The 25,182-nt window shown below is 45.6% G+C and overlaps 1 protein-coding gene across 1 annotated transcript in view; it reads right to left on the bottom strand.

The window, feature by feature from the left end:
* Positions 1-674: 674 nt before the first annotated feature.
* Positions 675-25,182, bottom strand: part of SLC26A4 (solute carrier family 26 member 4) — a 48,702-nt gene continuing 24,194 nt past the window's right edge. Inside the window, exons 8-20 of the mRNA XM_077758338.1 lie at positions 24,474-24,621; positions 23,198-23,311; positions 19,249-19,326; positions 19,031-19,126; positions 17,730-17,836; positions 15,159-15,228; positions 13,360-13,452; positions 12,441-12,536; positions 11,608-11,838; positions 7,544-7,598; positions 6,314-6,459; positions 4,010-4,093; positions 675-1,787 (exon numbers count right to left, since the gene is read on the bottom strand). Of these exons, the coding sequence (XP_077614464.1) occupies positions 1,764-1,787; positions 4,010-4,093; positions 6,314-6,459; positions 7,544-7,598; positions 11,608-11,838; positions 12,441-12,536; positions 13,360-13,452; positions 15,159-15,228; positions 17,730-17,836; positions 19,031-19,126; positions 19,249-19,326; positions 23,198-23,311; positions 24,474-24,621 (1,342 nt within the window). The 3' untranslated portion in view covers positions 675-1,763. The remainder of the gene's footprint in view (positions 1,788-4,009; positions 4,094-6,313; positions 6,460-7,543; positions 7,599-11,607; positions 11,839-12,440; positions 12,537-13,359; positions 13,453-15,158; positions 15,229-17,729; positions 17,837-19,030; positions 19,127-19,248; positions 19,327-23,197; positions 23,312-24,473; positions 24,622-25,182) is intronic.

Genomic DNA, 25,182 nt, shown 5'->3' with positions numbered 1-25,182 from the left:
GTGAATGTGATCACTGATAATAATCCTTCTGAATAGATAACTGGTTTCTGATTGTATTTGGGAAGAAAAACGGGGAGAAGACACAGTGCCTTTGGATAGCCAAACACATTTGGGAATTTCACGGGTTTCGTGCCAGAGGTACAATGTAACTCTCAATCAGGCAAAACAGCAAATCGGTTGGGGAGCTGAGTATTTTTTTCTCTCAAAGTTAACCACAACTTCATCCACTCCAGTGTGAAGCGTATGGGAATAGGGACTAAAGTCTATGTATTCTGTATAATACCTAGAAAACTGTTGGCACTCAGAAAAGATTAAGTAAAAATAAAAGATATAAAATGTGGATTTTTGCAAACCTATGTATTTTCTGGGTGTCTGGGGGGCTCCGTCAGTTAAGTGTCCGACTCTTGGTTTCAGCTCAGATCATGATCTCATGGTTTCATGAGTTCAAGCCCCACATCGGGCTTTGTGCTGACAGTGCAGAGCCTGCTTGGGATTCTCCCCCCCGCCCGGCCCCCCTCACTCGCTCTCACACACACACTCTCTCAAAAATAAATAAACGTTTAAAAAAGAAACCCTATGTATTTTCTACGTATGTATTCCAAACGGATTTATTTGCCTTTGATGTTGAGCTCCTTTAGGACGTTCTGTCTTTAAAAATTCATTTTAAACATCGATTTATAAATGGGCTGTTCACTTTTTATTTTTCATTTGTTTGTTTTTGGAAAGGTGGTCAGAATTCTGTTAAAGATCACTTACTTTACATATTGCTAAAATTGTAGAGAAAAAATATAAACTCAGTCTTACAAGCATCTCAAAATTCTTTTGTTCAAAATAACACAATTTTTGCATTCAATTTTAAGTAGAACATACCTCTCTAGACCTGTACACAGTGATCATTTCTATAAACTAAGGCAAGTTAAAGCTAACTTGTGAAGCTCAAGATCATCTGTCATATATTGTATTTGATCTTAATTGTGATCCATCATCATTATCCCAGCAAAAATGACGTATGCAAACCACGTTAGTCTTCTTACTTCATTTTTCTGAATCAGTGTTTCTAAAATAGATCAAGCTGGTTCTGTGCCTTTTAAGTGAACCTTTTTTTTTTGGTTTGTTTGTTTTGAATTCTGGTCAGGGAGAGTAACACTGGTTATTGAGTACTAAGTCTGCATTTTAAAAACTTTGCTGATGTGCTTACTGAAAGTGACTTGTGAAGACTTTTACTGATAAATGCATTAATAATTGAACTTCTTCATTTATTCAGTGCCAGTACCCACTGTGACCCATGCAGCTCATGGGAAGCGACGTCAGTCAGAAATGGGTTTTTCTCATGATGATCCTTCCCGACCTACCTGCCCACAGAGCCTGTGGGCGCACACTTACCCCGACTAAGCAGAGGGAATCCCGCACGCACGAGAGCACTGTTAGCAAAGCTGATACGGAGGAGCAGCATAACATCAGCAGATCCTGGACACTGATTGCGAAATCACCTGGATAATTCTCGCCGTTTTGCACATGGTAGAGGTAAGCTATTTATTTTATAAATAAGGCCTTAAAAAAAAGCTTAGTGGCTCTCTTTCATTGGCCAAGAGGTAAAAAAAAAAAAAAAAAATCAAAGATTTATTTTTAAAAATCGAATGGAAGGTGAACGAGTGTTTCAAGTCCAAAGAAACAGTCCATGCAGGAGATGTTTGCATAGGATCGCACTGGTGGGTGAATTCTGCCTGGCCGTCCCGGCTTCTAGCACCCTCCTGAGCCCGCTTTCAGGAAGCGAGGCTACGCATAGCCTGTGGAAAGAAAGGGGAGGCAAAGTGTTCATAGAAATGAACCCTCCTTTGGTCTACCTTATCTTTGTGTTTTACAAATACAATTTGATAGTTTGGGTTACTCACGTTTACTCATCTTAGGTGTGCCTAGGGTAAAACCTTAACTTCGTACCTCATTACCCTCCACTTGGATTTCTTTAGAAGCGGTAAGTACTGTTTACTGAGTACTTACTATGTACCAGAGACTAGTATCCCTTTGCATGGATCCTTTAACTTGTACAACTCTGTGAGGTCTAACTATTTCTATTTCACACGAAGAAATTAAAATGAAGACACGGCAAGTGATTTTCCCCGGGCTACACAGCCAGTGAGTAGCAGATTCGGGACTAGCACACAAATCTGTCTTGTTCTAAAGCTCATACCCTTGAAACCACTCCACTCTACTCCTTTACTAGCCACAGGTACCCTACCTGAATGCTATCCTAATCCACCTCAATAACGACGCCATTAGTTTATGTGGCACTCCAAAAGTGCTTCTGTGATGTGGCAACGTCCTGACTTACGATTTTGATGAGTTTTCACTCCACTAAGTCAGCCTCATAACCATAATCACAAACTGCTAAAGCTGGAAGGGCCTCTAAGCTCAAGAATGGCCTCCCCGGGCGCCTGGGTGGCTCAGTCAGTTAAGCATCTGACTCTCGATCTCAACTCAGGTCTTGATCTCAGGGTCGTGAGTTCAAGCTCCGTGTTGGGCTAAGAATGACATTCCTAGAGTCACTAAGCTGGTGGACTAAGGAGGCAGGACCTCTGATCTTCACCCTAGCAACGTATAGGGTGAAATCTCCACAAAAATCTCCGCCTGTCCTCACTGCCTGATTTTGCTATAGGGTTCGAATGTTGTTCTCAACATTTTTATCACGATCTGGAATAAGGCAGAGGAGGCAAGCTGGTCAGGTTTGCATATGACGCCAGTGGGATAGAGAGTTGATATGCGGATGAGGAGTTCAGAATTCGAACTCCTTGAAACTAGAAATAAGATGTAGTCTGTCACAAATATGTGTAACCCCACATGAGGATCAAAAACCAATTACATAAATATAAATGAGGAGCCTAGCTGGGCCATAGTGTGTGTCAAATGCCCAAGTTTGTTTCTGGCCCCTTGCTCAATAGAAGCCAAGATTTTGATGTGGCTGCAAGGAAAATATACACATTTTAAAGTCACAGTAATAGACATATCTTGACAAGATCAAGGTAGATGTGGTCGCATAATCTTCCATGCTGGCCTCACTGCATCTGGGATTTGTGGCCCATTCCTGACTAGAGAAGCATTGACAGATTTTGTGCCTGAGGAATGAAGTAAAGGGAACTGTAGGAATCAAGCCTCGATGGAGTCTGATGGGCACATGGGAGCTAGTGCCAAATATGTAAGGGCTGTTCAGTGGGAAGGTTTGTGTTGTTGCTGCAGAAGGCAGGTCTCAGTCCATTGGATAGTTTTTGTAAGCAAAACCTACACTAGGAGACATCCAACCATGTAACAAACTCCCTTGCAAAGCTACCAGTTGCCAGTATCTGGAAATGTTCACACAAAAGCTTAGCGAACAACCTTGGGGGTGGAGTAGGAGAGATCTCTGCGTGGGCTAGCATGTGGATGTCTTGATGTTCCAAGGCATCTTTCCACCTTAAAATTCCTATGACCTTCCTTCGTGGGTCCCCTTTTACTTGATGGTGGAGCCGTAGAGTTCAGTCAGACACTACATTTCAGTCAAGGTTCCTAGGAAGAGTCTGATGTCCCAAGAGCATGAGAAATGCATGGCATCAGTCTCGAATGGAGTGTCTTCTTTACCATTATCAGTCAGATAAAGAAAGTGCCATGAGGTTCTGTGCCTCACATACTTCTCCTGAAGCTTCTGAAACTCCCTGGCCTTAGGTGGGGAAGGAAGAGGAGAGACGGGGAGGCTCAGCTAGAAGCTCAGGACTAGTGTGCTGGCTATATCCAGTCAGTGATCATGGCTCAGGCGCCCTAAGTACTTAATGCCTTCAAGGGACAATTCTTGTTTTCCGCCATTTCCCCCTTTCTATGAAGCTATGCTTCTGGTATTTTTTTTTTTTTAATGACCTTCCCTGAATAGTTTTAATCAGACATAGTCACTATTTGTATTATTCTGTTATTATTCTGTTTGATTATTCTGTTGATGCAAGCTTTAATCCAAAGTATTTTCTTTGAAAGAAAATAATGACCATACCTCGTCCTGGACATCAAGCTCTTCTCCAATCAGCTCTACTTCCATTAATTCAAGAGGACCTTTACAGTCTTGGATAAGCGTAATCTTGATCAAGAGAACAGAATATTTATTGGAAAGATAATGACATCTGCCCACCTGATACTCCTCAGAAAATTATTTGAAGCTTCGCTGGTGCTTCTCGTCTATAATCTACATACCGTGAAATCCTTTTCAGCTTTCTTGTTCTTCTGCATTTCCCACCTTAGAATTTCTCCCCATACTATTTTTTCACATTCAAGTGTGAACTGGCACCACTCTCCACGGTCTCACCTCCTTTTCAGCTCTCTTCCCCAACCTCTGAAGTGTGTACCTCTTAACAAGTCACCCTGTCTGCCTAATGACTCAGCACTCAATCGTGTTTTTCTTTCAATGGCTGAGCTGAGACCACTTAGTACACCACTGAGCATGCAGCGAACGCCCAGCGAAGGGCCTGTGACTGATGACAGTGAAAGTCGCCAGCTGAGCTGGACGTGGATTTTACTGGAGGTGGAAACCAGAGTGTAGGGACCCAGTTGGTTTTTTGGGGAAGTTCTGCTTTTCAGCAGTAACGTGCAGTTTAAACTTCTACAAAGAGGAAACCGATAGTAATTTGGGCTTTGTTCTATGTTTGAAGAAGGATATTTCTAAAGCCACTCCAAATGCGTACCCAGGCGAGTGATGGTTCAAAGTGCTTCTTAGCTACTTTTCATCTCAGAAATAAATTAACTCAAGTCTCGCTGCTCGTGTGCAGATGCAACAGGGACTTACGTCCCCTGGTGGGGATGGTCATAACACACTGGGAAAGTTAGAGGCTATCCCGGGCTTTTGTGCTAGACACAGAGGCACAGAGAGGTTGAAGGTTCCCAGTGAAATGGGTCGCCAGGAGCACTCAACCCCCATCCAGTGAACTAGTAAGTGTATGCCAGAAGCACTCATTTATACACAGCCTGCCATTTGTTCAGGCGCAGAAAAATCCATCGCCGCCGCTCACAGCGCCTCCCTGACAGCAGGCAACATGGAGTCGGTGCTTGGTTGGTGGTTTCTGTGGCGCTTATGGCCTGAGAGCTCCAGCCAGAAATAGGATATAGACAAGTAACAAAATAATCATTTTCATGGCGAGAAAGAACGAGACACCTCGGGTCTAAATACTTTTAAGTGCGGTTATTTTGTTGTTTGTTTGTTTGTTAGATGCTTTGTATGATTCTGCTTCGTTTTGGTTACCTATGAGTTAGAGGATTTTAAGTTAGAAAGTAGAAGAAAGTTTATGAGTTTTCAGAGATGAGCATCTTACATGTAGCTTGCTTTCTTTTTCTGCTTTTTTTTTTTTTTTTTTTGAGATTTGTGGTTTTACTACTTTTTTCTTTTTTGTATTTAAGATCCACATCTTGGTATTTAATGCTAATATTCCCCACACCCCCAGCATTAAGAGATCTCTCCACGAACAAGAGCTGAAAAGAATCCTGCACTATCGTTTTCTGAATTAGTTTTACTTCAGACATTAACTTCCAATCCACAATGAAAACCTACTCATCTGAATTTTAAAAAAGAAGGAAGCAGTTAAAAATTTAGTACATCTGGTCACTGGAATCATTACTATTGTTATTTTAGAAATTGTTTTAGTGTTTCAAAGTCACTGTCCGAGGGTCCATGAGAGAAGAGGTTCTTGGACGAGGCCCAAGTGACTCAGTCCAATGACCCTGCCCGGAATGCTTGGCTGTCGGGGTAGGTGTCAGGAGAGTTGACAAAATGGGGAGGCTCATGGGAAACTTGGGTCTATTCTATTATCTGGGAAGTTATTATCTCTGGGCTGACTCATGACTTTTCTTTTTTTTCCTTTTCAAAGATCACTTATGACCTAAAGGATCCCATTTAAAGATGTTTTTCATTGAGTTTTTCCAGATGGCTGAAAATTTAAATTATATATACAATTGTGCATTTGTATGCCCAAATCCCAGAAAATCCATGATCCACCTATATTCTAAAAAGGCATTATTACAGCGAATGCCTACTTTTGCTAGTAAACTCACGTGTTGTAAAATAAATATGCACCAGATACTCCTAAGTGCTTTCCTGTAAACTATCTTATTTAGTCATCCTATCTACCCCATGAGGTCAATGTTTTTACTCCCATTTTACTGATGAAAAAACCGAGGCTCTGAGAAATTAAGCAGATGGCCCCAAATCCTACTTGACAGTGATTCAAACCTAGATTTGTGAAGCTTTTGCTCTTTACAGAAATCACAGTAGTTTAGGAAAGACACTCATATAGAAAGCTTAAATGTTTACCGTTTCCAAAATGGAATCTTGAACCTCTTGGGATTTAACCTGGTTCTGTAGATGGAGCACAGCATCGTGGACGGTCAAAAAGAATATGTCCTTTCTAATGTTATCGTTAAAGAAACCACATTTCTCCAGTTTTTCTATCACATGATCTTCAAAAGAAAGAGATAACGCTCAGTCCGTAGGAAAACACATTTGTAACATCAACCCACACTAAATTTTGTCAGCTTCTCCTTTTCATTTTTTTCCCCCTCATTTTCAAAATGTGACCCTGCTCTAAACTGATGGAGTTTCTTTTCCAGAAGCACGTGGAATGGTTACCCCATACCTGGCTGTGGCAGACAGCCTTGGCTCCCCGCCACATGGTTTTTGCCAGTGCACCCATCCCCAGGCTGCCATGATGAGCCTGGCTGCTAATGACTCCCAGCTTGCCCTTCTCCGAAGACCTTTCCTTGGTCACCGGTTTACACCCCAACCGTGAGTGGCCTACAGCCTTTCACTGACTGATATGGGGCTTAAGAGGCCGGCCCCCTTCCCTCAAGGAAGGATTACCTTCTGACGCTCTTCCTGCTGTGGGCTCCTTTTAAACTCGGGCTAAGGAAGACTTCTAAAACCATGTCTTTGTCCAGTCTCTTCCCCGCCCTAGCCTTCCTCCATCCGTCCTGCATGAATTTCTCAGGTATAAGTCACTTGTCCAAGAATCTTTCTCTGAGGACCTGCTTCTAGAGAACTCAGCCTAAGCACTAGCATTTTCTTATACACATACAACTCGTGCATAGACAGACACAGACTCAGACCCTGGAGGACCCTCTGCTTGTAAAGGACCTAAGTCACCTCCGTGGTGAATTTCCCCCACTGGCTCTGCACTGCTATCGGGACATACATCTCCATGGAATTCCAGCTCCACTGCACAGATTGGAAGTAATGTCTTTCCAGGTTTCAAAAAGGCCCTCAGAGGGATTGCATAATGAGTAGAGTTTTTGTCTGTGGCACTGAAAAATTTCAGAAATTGATAGTTGTAATGGCTGTGCTACATTGTGATTGTGCTTAATGCCATTGACTTAATTGTACACATGAGTATGACTAAAATGGCCAATTTTACGCTATACGTCTTTTACCACAATAAAAAATAGTTTTAAAGAAAGGCTCTTTGGACATCGTGTACCCACACTCCAAGGTGGAAGAAAGGGCTTAGGAGAAAGTCTTATAGGTAGATATGTTTGTACATGCATTTACCTTGAAGCGATGCAAAGTACACATTTACATCAATTCTTTGAAATTCTTTGACAATCTAAAAATTTAAAAAAGAATGTGTAACAATGAGTGACTTTATCTGCTCATAATTCAGTAGCATTCAATTACCCGCTCAGGAGAAACTTTAACACTCTCATGGGTAATCAGGACTTTAAGGAAAGTTGATTATTGGAGGAAAGTTCATTATTGGAAAACTGTTGAGGTTTTCAACCTACGGTGATGGTATGATTAGGGATGAAAAGATCATCTCAAGAGGTCGTAACGTCCAGTGCCCAATAGCACAGGGCTAGATAGCACAGAGGCACTGAAAAAGTGTTTGTGGAAGAAAGGAAAGAAGGGCGTACAGGAGGCTTCCTAACATAGTCCCTGCTGACTGGAGACAAGAGCATACGTTTGTATCTTTGAATGGAAGATAGGAGCATAGATAATATGGCCACTGGATTCCAAATGTAAAAACGGACCTACAAGGTCTCCTGACCGTGATTTCTGTACGATTGTGCTGCAAGATGGTGCCAGTGGGAGAAACTGGGCAAGGGTTTCACAGGCTCTGTCTGCAGTGTTTCTTAAAACTTCATGTGAATCTACAAGTATCTCAAAATAAACAATTTAATTTAAAAAATCAAGATACGGCCAAAAGCAATATTGAGAAATAAGAACAAAGCTGGAGGTATCATAATCCAGGATATTGAGATACGCTATGAATTTCTAGTAGTCAAAACAGTATGGTACAGGAACAAAATTAGGCATAGAGATGAATGGAACAGGGGAATAGAGAGCCAACATTTATATGGTCAATTTTTAAATGTTTGTTTCTTTTTGAGAGAGAAACAGAGTGTGAGTGGGGGAGGGGCAAAGAGAAGAGGGAGACACAGAATCTGAAGCAGGTTCCAGGCTCTAAGCTGTCAGCATAGAGCCTGACACAGGGCTTGAACCCACGGACCGTGAGATCATGACCTGAGTCAAAGTTGGAGGCTTAACCGACTGAGCCACCCAGGTGCCCCACACACGTATGTGGTCAATCAACCTATGACAAAGGAGGCAAGAATATACAACAGGAAAAGACAGTCTCTTAACAAATGGTGTTGGGAAGACTGGACAGCTACATGCAAAAGAATGAAACTGACCACTATCTTACCTCATACAAAAAAATAAAACTCAAAACCCAGCAAAATACTCAATGGGAGAAAGATATTCCTAAATGATATTTCCAATAAAGGGTTAATATCCAAAATAGATAAAGAATTTATACAAGGCAACACTGAAAGCCCCAAATAATCTGATTAAAAATGGGCAGAGGAGCTGAAAAGACATTTTTCTAAAGACCCACAAATGGCCAACAGACACGTGAAAAGATGCTCAACATCACTCATAATGCTAAGTGAAGTCAGTCAGAGAAAGACAAATACCATGTTACGTCACTCATACGTAGAATTTAGGAAATGAAACAAATGAACAAACAAACAAAAAACCCCAGAGTCTTAAATACAGAGAACAAACTGGTGGGTTGCCAGAGGGGAGACGCGTGGGGAGATGGGTGAATAAATAAAGGGGATTAAGAGCACCCTTATTGTGATGAGCACTGAGTAATGTTAGGAATTGTTGAATCATTATTGTTCATCTGAAACTAATATCGCTGTATGTCAATTATATTTCAGTAAAAATGTAAAAATTAAGAGCGATAAATCAAGACATGAGAACTATAGGGAACAATAAAAGAGAACTTCACATTTCTGGGGGCAATAATCAGGACCTTTAGCAAGTGTAATGTTTAGAGGTATCATAATTGCCCTTACAGCATTTGAAAGAGCTGTTTACTAGGTGTGGGAAATATCCTGGCATTAGATGAGTTACTACTCTCCCCAAAAGTAATTCATTAAACCTTTTGCCAAATATAATCTACAATGGAAGTAAGCCAAAGATGAGATGAAATGCACAGTGCAGAATAAGATTTGTGATTTCATTTATGTTCTAAAATATATAAATACGTAATGTATAAATACATAAATGCTCAAATGAGCATTATAACAGCCAGGTTTTCTTAAAGAACTGGAATAGAACCTGTCAGTGTGCACACGTGTGCGTGCGTGCGTGCGTGCGTGCTTAGAGGGAGCACAAGCAAGGACGAGGGACAGTGTGGGACAGAAAGAGAATCCCAAGCAGGCTCCACACTCAGCACGGAACCTGATGTGGAGCTTGATCCCATGGCCCTGGAATCACAACTTGAGCCAAAATCAAGAGTCAGAGGCTCAACTGAGCCACCAGGTGCCCAGCAGCTGTCAGCATATTCTTGAACTCTTCTGTCAAGTATAATCACCTTTCCTAACCTGCCCACTACCACACCATGGAATAATTTCCTGCCCTTGCAGGGGTAGCCAGGAAGCCTCAACTAGGCCAAATCCCAGCTAGGGGTCATTTCTGAATTTTCTAAATAGACTTTAAACATTTTTAAATTTTTAATTCCAGTGTAGTTAACATACAGTGTTGTATCAGTTCCAGGTGTACAATATAGGGATTGAGCAGCTGTGTATATGACCCAGTGCTCATCAAGAGAAGTGACTCTTAATCCCCTTCACCTATTGGAGTCATTTCCATGTTATCACATCTGATTGTCGGGACCCTGACCCTGCTTTTCTTTCTGAGCCTCTTACTACCACCTGCAGCTTCACCTAAACTTCACACTTGTAATGAAGTTGACACCCTAGTTAGTCTGTTTTGGAGCGCTCCATACAGTTGTTTTTATTTTTATTTTTTTAATGTTTACTTATTTTTGAGAGAGAGACAGACAGAGCGTGAGCAGGGGAGGGGCAGACAGAGAGGGACACACAGAATCCAAAACAGGCTCCAGGCTCTGAGCTGTCAGCACAGAGCCCGACGTGGGGCTCGAACCCACAAACTGAGATCATGACCTGAGCCAAAGTCAGACACTTAACCAACTGAGCCACCCAAGCCCCTTCATACAGTTGTTTTTAAAACATTACCTAATGTTTGCCTTCCCCTCTAGACTGCTTAGTCTCATGAGGGGAGGGGCTATGGCTACTTTATCATTTAGCTCTTGTGCCCAAGGAGTGCTTGGCATATATTAGGTCCTTCATAATCATTTGTTGAAAGAATTAATGAAATTGAGCTTGAGAAACTCATTTCTGATATCATCAGTGTTTCTGTCCTACATGCTCCTCAACTCTTGCTTTGATTTCCTGACCTGCTTCCTGTTCCAACATCTCAATAATGCCTGGCTCTTCTGGTCCTACTATAGACCTGGGGATTCCGCACCCTTCCGCTGTCCATGTTACAAATAAAAACCGTATACTTGACACAAAGTGTTATCCATTTTTCCTGCTTTTATATACATTTTCTCTTTTTTAATGTTTATTTATTTTAGAGAGAGAGAGAGACTGAGTACAGAGTGCAAGCAGAGGGGCAGAGAGAGAGAGAGAGAGAGAGAGAGAGAATCTGAAGCAGGCTCCAGGCTCAGCTGTCAGCACAGAGCCCGACGTGGGACTTGAACTCGTGAACCATGAGATCATGACCTGAGCTGAAGTCAGACGCTCAACCGATTGAGCCACCTAGGCACCCCTAATTTTCTTTCAATATTCTATTTTTTATACTCAAAAAAAAAAAATAAAACCTAATAAATGGTAATATTTGCTAAGATACTTCTAAACATTCTTTCCTTATATATACATAATAGATATATATTATATATTAGCTTATTTTATTATGTAAATATATATATAAGCCTATTTAATTTTCATTACAACCCTATGAAGTAGGTACCATCATTACCCCCGTATTGCCAATGAAGAAACTGAGGTACAGACAGATTAAGCAACCTGTCCGTGGACACACTGTGGGTAAGTAGGAGAGCTGGGATTCAACCCTACATCTGCCCTCACCGTCTAGGCTTTAAAATACTACACTGTGTTGCAAAAGCACTCCCCTAGAAAAATTACAGATCCAACGATCACCCTTTTGCAAGACCAGGTACCCCATATCATGTTACTATGGCCAAAGCTCAAAATCTGTCATTCAAAGCACCAAAACCTTACCATTCGCAATGATCTCACTCCAACAACATCCAAGAAAGACACGGCTCCACAATCAAGCACGAGGCTATGGATTGGCACTTTGGGAACATTCACTTTGACTGGAAGCTCAGAGTTCCAATCCACCTGAATCTCTATTTCCTTGGTTGGGATATCAAGGTCTTCTGGGTCTTCAACATCTTCATCAGGCTCGAAAGCATCATTTGATGAACCAGCATCCCTTATAATGCCATTCTAAACAAAGAAAACACTGCCAACTTAGGTGCCAAGGACACCTTTCGATAATGCATCTCAAAATACTTAAAAGTCCTGTACACTGTTCCTTGGCAGGCAAAACATCAAAGGGATAAACTATTAAGGAATGAGATTGACCTCAGTCCACACTGTGATGTTCCCTAGGAAGAAAAATGGAAGAGCAGAGGAGCCAGGAAACTCTTGATTTCTGGAAGATTGTGGAACTTGGCCAAGAGATATATAGGCAGGAGAGTCTGAATGAAAGGCAATAGATCTAAAAGTTTATGAACTTAACTGCCTTCTGTTGTGAGTACTTTTCTGGCATTGAATTAGCACTTATTTTGTCTCCTTCAGTAAAAATAAGGTTTATTTCTCGATGGAAAAACAATCACACCCTATGTTTCCAGAGAGCTCTGCCGATTTTTTAATTCTCTCCCATTCTCTCTTGCCAATGACAGTAACTGTTGTCCAACGTGCATTGTCAATTGCCTGTACACATCTGGGTACCAAAGTGAATACATCAATTTTCAACTGTCTAACTGCTTTCGTTTTCATCTAAGAAGGAAAGGAATTTAACAGAGAAAAGAAAGGCGTCACCTCACCTTTGTTGCCCTTAATTGTCCTTTTTTGATGAGTTTCTGTATTGTCCTCAATGCTTTCAGTCTCTTATTATACACTCTAATGGCGTCAAATCCAACCTTTGGAAAGAAATGTCAAGTTACTTAAAACATCTGGTTCCTAATGCTCATTATTGGCAATTGTTATCTGGAAAGGTGATTTCTTAAGTGGTATTATTCCTTGAGACAGTCTGCTAAACAGTAAAAAACAGTAAAAAACAAACAAACAAAACAAAACAAAAAACTGCATAGAATAACCTCTTTAGCTTTAAGTCTGTGTTAACAAATTTCCTTGACATCACAGAGCCCTTTTGTTATTGCAAAATCTATGACCATTCCCTTGAACCAGTTTGCTCTGGAACTCACTTAAGAAAACACTGATGTAGAGGCAAACCTCAATTCAAAGCTTGGTATGCCATTCTAGGCCAGAATTTCCTGCTTAACATATTCCACTTACACTCTCTACCCTTTACTCCAACTGGGCAAACACCCTCCCTGCCCAAATACACATACCTACCTTTGACTCTCAGCTCACATCGTTTCCAAACACCTGACATAATCTTATAATCTTTGTTATGTGATTAGTTCAACTCCCATAAATTGCTCCCTTCTCAGAGCTCTTCACATTTACTGTCTACACTACTTACTTGGAACACAAATTCTACCTGCATCTCTACTGTTTTGGTCTTCCATAGTTATTGCTACCTGGATTTTAACATGTATGGTATTGCTGGGCTCTTTCCGATTCCCAATAGAGTGTAAGTTACCTGGATGACGTTCTTAAAGTTCCACACAAACAGAATAGGGTGTAGGGTCTCTCCCGGTTTGAGGCAATAAATACCCGTAGAATGAATGGAGTCTCAAAGGAGGTTAGAAACCAAATATCTAGGGATAAAATACTCACTGTGGACTTGATGCATTTTTTAAAACCATCAACGTTGCCATAAAAAATAGGACTAGAAAATTTAAGAATCTTCACTCCTTCAGGTTCTTCAATCTGGCATTAAGAAAAAAAAATGTGTGAAGTTAAAAAAATTTTAGGCTTCAAATATTTAATTAAATTTCTGGCTTTTCACCTAGGAGCCAAATTACTATTGCTCAGAGGGGCTGGACAGCAGCACTCACTTCTCCCTGAACAAGGGCTTCCTCCACTTAGTGGCAACTTTACAGTCCCATAGAAGGTCAAGTTAGGAGGGGCCTTCATAGGCAATTATTTAACACTCTGATTGCCAGATGGAGAAACTGAGGCTGAGAATGGTGACATGATTTGCCTCAGGTTCATACCACTGCCCTCTATTTGTTATTTGGCTAAAATTCTTGAGAGAGAGAGAGAGAGAGACACCCAGGTGGCTCAGTTGGTTAAGCATCCAACTCTTGATTTCGACTCAGGTCATGATCTCATGGTTTGTGAGCTCAAGCCCTGCATTGGGCTCCGTGCTGCGGAGCCTGCTTGGTATTCTCTCTCTCTTTCCCTCTCTTTCTGCCCCTCCCTCCCCTCTCAAAATAAATAAACTTAGAAAAAAAAAACTAAGGAACAAAACAAGGGAGTAAACCAAGGGGATGTGCAAGAATGGAGGACTACGATGTCATTTGCTTGTTCTCACCCTGACACGTGGTGGCCAGACTAAAAAATAGAGCCTAGACTTTTCTAGTCTTTAGGAATCATAGCAATTTCAGTCCAGCCCCCTGAAGTGAGAAAATAGGTGTTGGGAGGCTGAGTGATATGGGCAGAGTCTCCCCACGGTGGAGCCTGGAGCTACAAACTCTCAAACTGGTCCCCGGAGCCACAAGATTCTATACCATCATTGTTTAGCTCCTGGCAGCCCTCGGCTCAACGTAACTGAGAAAGATGTGGAAATAAATTAAGTAGCAGCTAATGGAATTCCAGGTTCGGTGTCCAGCATTTTTTTTACACTAAGTTGGTTTTTTTCTTGATTTTCTTTCTCTGCTTTTTCATCATCGTCTCCCCTGGTGACCACTAAGCTACTTTACAGAACAAAAAGCCTGTCAGTGGGATGTGTCTTTCCTTTGTTTTTTCACTTCCGGTATTATATTTCATGTCTTCCAATTCCAAAATTGGAGCAAAATGTTGAATCAAGTTCTTTGTGACAGAGAAAAGTCTCATGTTAGAATTAAATGAAGATAATCTTATGGGGATTTCAGGTCATTTCACTGGGGATAAGGATTCCATAGCAGAGAAATAGAATTTTGATGCAACTTCTGGAAATAGTCAAATTACCTATTTTTTAAAAAAATTCCTCATACAACGGTTGTACATTAAAAGGACATTCAGGGGCACCTGGGTGGCTCAGTCGGTTAAGCGTCCAACTCAGCTCAGGCCATGATCTCATGGGTTCGTGAGTTTGAGTCTCGCATTGAGCTTTATGCTGTCAGCACAGAGCTGGCTTCAGATCCTCTGTCCCTCTCTCCCCTCCCCCTCCCACGCTCTCTCTCAAAAATAAACATCAAATAAATAAATAAATAAATAGACATTCAAACTAGCAAGTTCATACAAACTGTGGATATCAGAGGGCACATTGGGTCAAAGTGTACATGACACCCTGGTGAACTTCTAGACTTTCCTAGCAGAAGCCTCCCCACATGGCTACCCTGTACCTACCAGTCTAAAAGAGAAACACGCTACCCCCTGAAAATCCAGGCTGCCCAACCCAGGTCCGGCAACTGTCTCACAGAGGCACTTACATTTTTGTAATCCTTGGTACTTTTGTAAATGTCTGTGCTAGGGACACTTCCAAGGCTGTTCCACGAGGGACTAAGAGAAGAAAAATTAGGTCAAGATTTTGTGGAACAGGCATACTTTGGAATAAAAAATGAGAAGACATAACAGAAACGAAAGAGCCCATCATCCTCGGCTCTTTATCGCATTGTGTGTCTTGCTACACACGCCACCTTCCTGCAGCTAATTCTGAAGTGAACAGCTGGTGCTTGCCCGGGCCCGTGGGGGCGGAGGGGGGCTCCTCCTGTCCTGGGGGCCGAGAGAAGTCGTGTGAACACCGCACTCCCATGTTACAACACTTCAGAGGCCACACGAAGAGCTTTCACACACATTACATTTTACCGAGGCGCCACCATGTTTCTGGAAGGTCAGCAGTACTGTCCTCATTTTTGTGGGTGAGTAGGCGGAGGCACAGATAAGGTCAAAAGGGCCCCGGAGGGCAGGGTTCCGTCAGGTTCTCTTTAACCCAGGGGTCCCCAGTTCCTAGCACGGCGCCTGGAACTTACTCGTGAGTTAGAGCGACTGTCTGATGAAACACGGCGAGTCTGCAGTGATCATACTAATCTCAGTGCCTGGAAATGGGAGCCTGGGAAGCCAGCGGGAAGCCCTTCCCCTCATTCAGACCATTGGCTCCCTGTCCCTGGTACCATCAGATAACTTCCGTGACTCCTCAAGCACGACCAGGGACGCTGCTAAGTACCATTCCCGAGGGAAGAGCGCCTGTCTGGGGTACTCTCGGCAGCGTGCTCTTTGGATCAGCCATATAATTCCTGGAAATGAAATATTGCGGGGGATGCAATTTTTGGCTGGCGAAAAGCCTAGTTACCAAAGCAGCAGCTGGAACGTGCCGCTGCTTTCTCCCCAGCTTACCGGGCCGAGCCACGTTTTCCCGGGGCGCGCAGAAGCTGGAGTCTCTCTCTACAAACCTTTCTCTCGCCACCATCCCCACACGGGGCAAAGCAGACGCTGCAGCACACAGACGTGAGAGCAGCATCTTCCGAGGACGGGTTCTGAGTTACTTCCCAGCAGCAAGCTGGGCACGTTGGGAGCCCGTGACCTGCCCTGCGCCCTGGGCAGCCCGTAGGGGCACTGAGGCGGCGAGCACCGGCTCGGGGGGGCCTGTCATGCCAGGCTGGGGGGAAGGAGGAGGAAGATTGGCCGGGGGAACAAGGAGGGTGGGCTTGTGCTGCAGGTGTGTCTCCCCTGATGCTTTTCCACGTTTCTTACCCTTCACGGCCCAAGCACAGGCAGAGAAGGGGCCAGAACTCTGGAGAGAGAACGAAGTTTTGGGAAGGAAGCGAGGCTCTGTCTGCCCCTTTTCAGACAATCTCATAAACACAGGAGGGCACATACCCCTTAAGAGTCAAACAAGGGGCGCCTGGGGGGCTCAGTCGGCTGAGCGTCCGACGTCGGCTCAGGTCACGATCTCACGGTTCGAGGGTTCGAGCCCCGCGTCGGGCTCTGAGCTGACAGCTCGGAGCCTGGAGCTGCTTCGGATTCTGTCTCCCTCTCTCTCCCTCTCTCTGTACCTCCCCCCACACACACAGTGTGCTCACACGTTCACCACTCTCTCTCTCACTCTCTCTCAAAAATAGATTTTTTTTAAAAAAAAGAGTCAAAACAAAACCAGCAAAAACCCACACACCGTCTGCCTCACTCACAGATTGTTTTCCATGACATCAAGCCATGTCTTTGCTCTTTTCACTCTGCATGTGACCTAATTACGTCTATTTCATATAATTGTGTGGTTTATTTGGTACATGTTTTATTTGGCAGATCTGAATAAATTCTGGCTATAATCAATGCTTTTAAAGTCTCCTGTTCTGGGTTACCAGCCTCAGGAGGAAATGAGCCGTGGTATGCTTAGCGGCTACCTCGTCCCAAGCCAGTACGCGCTCCACATCCTGCACCTCATTCGCAGGAGGAACCGCAGAGGCATCTTTTATTCTCACCAGGACTGAAAGGAGAAGGCAGCAGTAGAGCATGTGACTAAATGCACAGATTTTGGGGTGAGATACATCTGGGTTCAAGTCCTGACTCTGCAACTTACTTAGCTGTGTGATGTTGGAGAAGGTTCTTAACCTTTCTGAGCTTTGATTTTCCTATCTGTAGAATAAGAATAAGAAAAAGCTATGCATGGGAGTTTTCCAAGACTACATATGGTGACGTGTGCCAAGCGCTACAGCCTTGATCCACAGCAGCCCTCAACATACAGTGACTATTACGAAAGGGCGTGGTTTCCCTGTATTTTACCAAAATGGTATAAGAAATCTCAGGGTGTGGGGCACTTGGGGGGCTCAGTCAGTTAAGCGTCTGACTCTTTGTTTTGGCTCAGGTCATGATCTCGTGGTTCGTGAGTTTCGAGCCCTGCATCGGGCTCTGTGCTGTCAGTTTGGAACCTACTCGGGAGCCTCTCTCTCTGGCCCTCCTCTGCTTGTACTCTCTCTCAGAATAAATAAATAAACTTAAAAAAAAAAAAAAGAAATCTCAGGGTGTGTTGTCTTCTTTTTGGGAAATCTGGGTCTTACATTACTCACAATTGAACTCTCAGGACCACAGTCAGTAATCCAAACATGAGGCCAGCTAGTAAACCGAGGTCCAGCCCCAGAATGATGGACGCTATGCACGTAAACACCCAGATAACCTAGGACAAAACGGAAATGGAAAGAACCTTGTTAATCTGTCAGGTACTGTCAGGGGAGACACTACCTGTAAAAACAAGACCAACTGTCCCATTTCAATGTGTTTTCTTTTTTAATTTAATGTTTGAATAGGGGATATATTAAAATGTTTCAAAATGGAAGTAATATTAAAAAGGTGTACGGTGAGAAAACTTGCTTCCAACCCTCTCCCCTCTTCACCCACCCAACACCCTCACTTGTGTTCACATTTGCGTAGGTGTCTGTCTGCATGTACATGTGCGCACTTTTCACCAGTATTTTTTGCAAATACAAACAAATATGATAGCATAGCATTATTTTCCCACCTTTAAGTTTTTAATTTTTAAAAAGTGCTTATTTATTTATTTTGAGAGAGAGAGAGAGAGAGAGAGTGAGCACAAGCAGGCTCAGCGCTGTCAGTGCAGAGCCCAGTGTGGGGCTCTATCCCACAAACAGTGAGATCATGACCTGAGCCAAAAGCAAGAGTTGGAGGCTTAGGGTGAGAGTTGTGGCTCAGTCAGTTAAGCGTCTGCCTGTAGCTGAGGTCATGATCTCACAGTCAGTGAGTTTGAGCCCCACGTCGGGCTCTGTGCTGACAGCTCAGAGCCTGGAGCCTGCTTTGGATTCTGTGTCTCCTTCTCTCTCTGCCCCTCCTCCGCTCATGATCTGTGTGTGTGTCTCTCTCTCTCAAAAATAAACATTATAAAAAAGAAAAAAGAAAAAAAGAAAAGAATTGGAGGCTCAACCACCCGAGCCACCCAGGCTCCCAGTTAGCTTCTGGTTTTCACGGTTCTTCAGAACAGTTGTGTAGGTTACTTTGGTCAGAATCAATCTCAGCAAGGGTTTTATATTTTGGTTTTGCTTTCTTTGTTCTGAGTTTTGTTTGTCCTTCTATATTACAGGGGGCTTTTCTTTTTTTAATGTGTTTATTTGGTCTGGTGTTTGTTTGTATGGGATTCTTCCTAGACGGAGATACGTCTTCCCAGCACCACAGAACCTTCGCAAAGCTTGGTTCACCTGGCAGGCCTCGCAGATTTGGCTTCTCCACCCGATACTAATCTCCAACTCTGGGATCCCACAGCGCAGGTGAGAGTTAGGAGAGAAGGGGACCTAATGATGCGGCAGGAAGTGCATAAGAACCAAACATCTCAGACAACAACGGGCGGCCAGTGACTTACGGCATCGATCTTATTCTGTGTCCACAGACGAGGAACATCACACACCTGCATAAACATCCCTTTCAGGTTGGCAATTACAACAGCTGCCAAGACCGACTGCCGGGAGAGACAGGGAAGGCTGTTAGTCGGGGGCAGGCTTCTCCATGAGCCGATGTTCCCTGGTGGCGGGGCGGTGAAGGGAAAGTATGCAATCAGGGTGCCGGGATGCAGGCTCATACCTTCTGCAGGGGTTCCAGCAACTTCCCCAGGGCAACAATGGCGACCATCACAATCCCAGCCGAGATGATGCCGGCGACCTGAAAGACACACCCCCCCCCGTCAACCGGGTTCATCCCTCTCTCGGCCTCCCAGCTTGCTGGATGTGTGCAGGAGAGCCCGGTCATGAGTGCACTGGGCATCGGCCTGCCTCCCCGCTGCTGCTCAGTACTGCTGAGAGAAACGAGAATTATTTCCTAAAATCTACACAACTGAAGGAAAAACGGGAAACGTATATGTGGTAGCTATGGCAGGGAAATTAAAGAAAACGCGGAGCCTGAGCCTGCTTAGCTGACTTGAGCCACCCAGGCGCCCCATAAGCCCGAGCCTGCTGCGGGAAAGCCGGCTGGGCCTGGATGTCCTCTGCACGTATTGCAGACCTGTGGTTTTGGTGTCACTCGGGGAAGCCACCCTCGCAATTATTTGCCATAGCGGGAACCGTGGACCTGCCCCCTCCCCCAACAACAGATCACCGCATGTTCGCAGGCAGGAAATTGCCAAGGCCGATTCTCGCACGTTACTGAAGCCGTGGCCGTGACAGCAATTATCGTGATAACGCTTTGTACAGACGGCTCCGATTCGCACAGAGGCCTCAGGAGACAGAAGCGAACCGGCCCTCGTGCAAATTCCAAACGCTGCAGGAGCCTGAGACGTGGGGCCACAGCCCCCAGATGCAGGCTCCGGCCTTTGCCCCCCCGCAGCCCGAGCGAAGGGGCAAACAGCAGGGGTTAAAGGACCTTCGGAAACGTGACCTTCGCCGGCAAAACAAAGCTCCCCTAAGATCCGGAATCAGTTAGGAGAGAGGCCGGGGCTGGGGCTCTTGTCTGGTTTGGGTAGCTGACCGACCTCTGCTGAGACAGCGGGCGCTTGGCCGAGGTGAAGACAAGAAGCTCCGAAACAAAGGAGAAAAGGAGTCAGGGCGCCAGAGGCAAGGCCGTGAGAGGAGAAGGAAGGGGCGAGGGGCACCGGGCGCAAGGGGCCGCCTGGCGCCGGAGGCGCGAGCTGAAGGGACAGATGAAGCCAAGGTGAACAGGAGGCCCGGAGCCACAGGAAATCTCCGGCGCGGCTCTCCACCTGGCATACCGATCGCTCCCATTCCCGTCGCGGTCGCGTCAGCCTGAGGCAACACGACGGCAATGACGGCCTCCGCGCATCCGGATGCTTGTACCCTCGGCGCCCTCGGCCAGGCTCTTTGCTGCCTGTTAGCACCACGGCTCCAGGACGCCTGTGCCTCGGCGGCTTCCCTCGCCCATCCAGGCAGAGCAGCCAACACCCTCCCTCCCTCCCATCCTTTCTCCCAGACAATCCCTTAACCAACATTCGTGGTCTGTCATGAGCCACTTGCACGGTGTCGCGGATGCAGCGCTCTGTGAATTGCTAAAGGAGACGGAGATCTGGGGTCAGAGAACACAGCCAGGCGCCCAGCTCCTGTCAAGGGGAATGGCCAACTACTGGCCAAATATATGCAACAATAAGCCGCCACTTATGGGGACCGAGACAAATTTGGGTTGCTATACTAAAATCTAGGGATCCATTACCTGTACTTGCTCTATCGGGCTGGTTTGTGGGAAAGGCTGTAGATTTGATATCTAAGAACAAATTCAATCGCTAGAAAAGTAATTATTGTTATAAGTGAGAAGGTAATCGGAGCCGAGAGTAGTTTGTAATCAGAATCAATTCTAGTGAGTCAGAAAGAACAGGTTGTGACGTTCAGCTCTTCTACGATCTGAGGACACGCTGCAGGCAGTTAGCCATCACTAACCCTCATCATTCCATCCTTCATTCAGAAAATATCTGCCGGGTGTTTCTTCTGTGTCAGGCACAATGTATGTATCACAGACACTACGATGCTTTTCCTATCATGAGGAGCTAATGACGGAAACAACTGCCGTTTATAGCATTTTACAAACTTGGTTGCTGGTTGTTTTTTTTTGGAAGTCCTCACAACATCCCTATGAAGTGGATACAATGAATCCTCCCATTTTATAGATGCTGAAAACTGAGGCCCCAACAACAGAGAACACGTGAGAAGCCACACCACGAGGGAAGAGCTGCCAGTGCGTGTGTTCATGGGTTCCTGGACTGTAGTCCAGCAACACAGACTTTTCTCCCCAAACTTAGTGTGCATTTCAGTAATTAAATATCAAGCCACGTCTGTGCTCGCTTCGTTCTTCACTCCTGACATCCTGGCATCGTTCGTCCCTAAATAGAATACCTGCCAGTGTGTGCTGGTGGGTATCAGCTTTCCAGAACACCATTATCCCCTAGCTGTCTGCCAAGGGATCGCTTTACGCGGGCATTCTTCCCGGGGCGGCCAGCCCGCGCCTCCCCTCCGGCTGGATGCAACAGCAGGAGAGTGGACCTCACCGCCCGGGCACCTGCCCGCACCGGCGTGTGTCCGCGGGAGTCTGTCAGCGCCCTGGCTCGGGTGAAGGCCGCAGGGACCCGAGTGCTGACAGCTGCCCGAACACGGGTCGGGGGGCAGCTCTGGAGTCCCCTCCCGCCTCCTGCCCTGGAACGCGGGGCGCAGCTCTGCCTCCTGGCACGGGCTGCGCCGTCTAACCCCCGCTCCCTCAGAGCCAGAAGTGGTTGGAACCCCAAGGGCCCCGAAAAAGGAAATTCAATTATCAAAAGCAAAATTCTAGGCCCGGGTGGCTCAGTCAGCTCAGGTCATGACCCTGTGGCTTGCGAGTTTGAGCTCCACCTCGAACTCGCTACTGTCAGCTCAGAGCTGAGCTCAGTTTGGCTCAGGAGTTCGAGGCCCACCTCCGGCTCACTACTGTCAGCACAAAGCCTACTTCAGATCCTCTGCCCACTGCTTTTGCCCATCCCCCACATACGCTCCCTCAAATATAAATAAACATTAAAAAAAAAATTCTGAAAATGAAAATTAAATTTTTATTGGAGCCAAGAAACTGGCAGAGGCCCATTCTTCCAACCCCGACCCAGAGACCCGTTATAAATGGAAAAGGAGCATCATGTGCGGCTGGGGGACCATTAAAGCCCCCCTGAGCCACCGCAGGGAGTCACTAGTTTTCTCATTCTCTTTTGTGCTTACGTGTGTCTCTGCCTTCATAAAAGCCTGTTTCAAGACCGCGTGGGTTATAGTCCTGACTTTGGATTTGTTTTGCTTTATAGCCTCAATGCATTTAACCCTCAAATAGTGGCTCTGTGTGGGGAGGGGAAGCCCCCCGGGCACGACAGAAACACCACTCCTGAGCCCCCATCCGCTTGTTTGGGCCTGTCTGACCCCACGTCCTGCTAGAAAGGACATGGTTCTTTTGGTTTGAGAAGGGTTCCTGTGCTTTCTGGCCTGTCGAAGGCAGGGTTGTTCAGAGATGAACTGGGATGCTGCATTTTGGGGTCATGTCCAGAGCCTCAGGAACATAAACTGCACTCCGGAAGAGATGCCGAAATGTTACGACAGTGCCCCTGGCCAACAAAGGCCCAGAGACCTCTGGAGGGAGTTCCCGATCCTTGTGAAGGAAATGTAAGTAGACACTTCTGACTTTCCTGAAAACGTAGTACCTCCTAAGCTGTGACGTGCTTTCACCAGGCCTTCTTTATCCCCAGATAACAAATTGATACAAATCAGCGCTTGTCGTGACCGGTTCCTTGTCCGTTGTTTTCCGTCCCTGGAAGAGCAGGCAAGTGTAGCTCTCGGCCAGCCGAGTGGGGACGCGGGGAGACTAATTGGAGACTATGTGCATTACGGACCCACAAACGTGAGGAGGGTTCTGGTGAGGAGCTGGATGGAGGAGCCGGGCGAGCCCGGGGTATCGGCTGGGGAGGCCCACGCCCATGCGCTCCCGGGCCGGTCGCCCTGCTGGGTGGTGCTGCGAGCCCGGCTGGGTACCAGCTCCCAGGTTCACCCCTGCAGAAGACGCGCGCCACCACGCTGCTGTTCCATACCTGTGTCTTTCCGCCCGTGCTCTCCTGGACGGCAGTGCGGGACAGGGCCGTGGTGGCCACAAAGCAGGAGAAGAGTCCGGAGAAGATGTTGCTGATCCCGAAGGCGATGAATTCCTAAGGCAGAGACGGGGTGGCGGTGACGTCGCACGTGGGACCTGCAAGCCCCTCGCCAGGCGCGTAAGGAAGGGTAAGCGGGAGAGCGACCTCCCCGGCCCTCCCTTGCGGTAGCCCCAACTTCACCTCTAGCACTAGGGGCACGTGGGGGTCTTGAAAGGCATTCAGGACTCGGGGGTCCACAGAGTCTCAGAGACCCCACCGCTCTCCATCATTGGTGAGGTTAGTAAGGAATAGTCACTGGTTAAAATGCTGACTCCCCTTCCCGGTAGGTGGTGTATCTGTAAAGCATGGTTCTGTTCTCACATAAAGCGCTTTCTTCAGCGGCTGTCTGTGTGCGGGGACGTGTGTGTGGCTAGGATGGCTCTTGCTCGGCCTGACCGCTCATCATTGTGCCGCTGTGACTGCTATGCTGTGTCTTCAAAAACAAACCACGCTTACAGATTTGGGAGCAGTCTAAAATCAGCTCCCTTCGCAATGAATGTAGCATAGACCTACGGAAGTGGTCCCGTCTGCGGGCGCCTGGGGGGCTCAGTCGGTTGAGTGTCCGACTTCAGCTCAGGTCATGATCTCACAGTTCATGGGTTCGAGCCCCGCGTCGGGCTATGTGCGGACAGCTCAGAGCCTGGAGCTGCTTCAGATTCCATGTCTCCCCATCTCTCTGCCCCTCCCCTGCTCACGCTCTGTCTCTGTCTCTCAATAATAAATAAAAACATTGAAATTTTTTAAAAAATAAAAGCGGTTCTGTGTGTATCAGCTGCAGTGGGCCGCCTGAATTTAAAGTGGCCCCCCACTCTCATCGATCGTGTTTGTTGCATTGTTTTGCATGTCATAGCTGCCATTAAATAAAATATATCAGGAGACCCCGGACTGGATGAAGAATTCTTATGCTGACTTAACGCATTAGCTTTGAATGTTATTTATGACCTGACTAAATTAACTCTTAAAATTCGGGTTACTTCAACTTCGTAAAAAGGTAAGAGATACAACATGCCTATTTCCAATCAATTTCAAATTAGCATGCTCCGGGGGGAAACCCCAGGTCACTAGGGGTAGCGAGAGGAGCCAACCTCTTCTTTGGCACGCAGCGGAATCTACCCCACTTACGCTTTTTGCTTGTCTTCAGCCCTACAAACGTGGTTCTGCACACGGGGTGCCATACCTGGTTCCCATCGATGGTGTAATCATACTTGATGGCGTATACTTTTCCTACAGACACTGCAATAGCATAGGCCACGACGGCGATGGAAAATGAGGCAGTCAGCATCTCCGAAAACAAGCTCACAGGGGGAAGTACAGGAGGCAAAAACCTAGCGAGGTTTTAAATGAAAACTGCAGTGAAGATTGGACCACGATGCTCTGTTCCGACCTCGCCACGCGCTCTATCCGCCCCACCCCAAGTCAGACGGGGAAGGGCTTGATCCTGAGGGCGACAGCATGAGACAAGCATGTGGTAGCATTGCTTTTACAGTTTTTAATTAGAAATCGGTGCCATCTCACTGGCTGACTTCTTTGTCTCCTCTTTGAGAGCTTACAAACGCTGCATTATCCAGACCTGTGACATGAATAAACCTGTCATTATGGATCCTATAATATCAGACTATCCCATGCCATGCCATTTCACACATTAGTGTTTCCCCTTACATAGTTTTATCTTAAAGATCTTTGAATTTAAAAGATTATCTGGCTATAAAATGAGATTTGTCCTGTTTGAGGAGATGTCAAGTCTTTTAAAGACACAAACAATAGAAAATGATAAAAGAGCTGAGTAGAAAACCATATTTTGGGGTGCTCAGGTGCTTCAATCAGTTAAGTGTCTGATTCTTGATTTCAGCTCAGGCCACGCTCCCAGGGTCATGGGATTGAGCCCC

This window comes from Crocuta crocuta, unplaced genomic scaffold (genome assembly GCF_008692635.1).
Source record: "Crocuta crocuta isolate KB4526 unplaced genomic scaffold, BGI_CrCroc_1.0 scaffold103, whole genome shotgun sequence".
NCBI classification, from domain to species: domain Eukaryota; kingdom Metazoa; phylum Chordata; class Mammalia; order Carnivora; family Hyaenidae; genus Crocuta; species Crocuta crocuta.
Note: the sequence above shows the minus strand (reverse complement) of the source record. Positions and strands in the feature narration are given on the sequence as shown.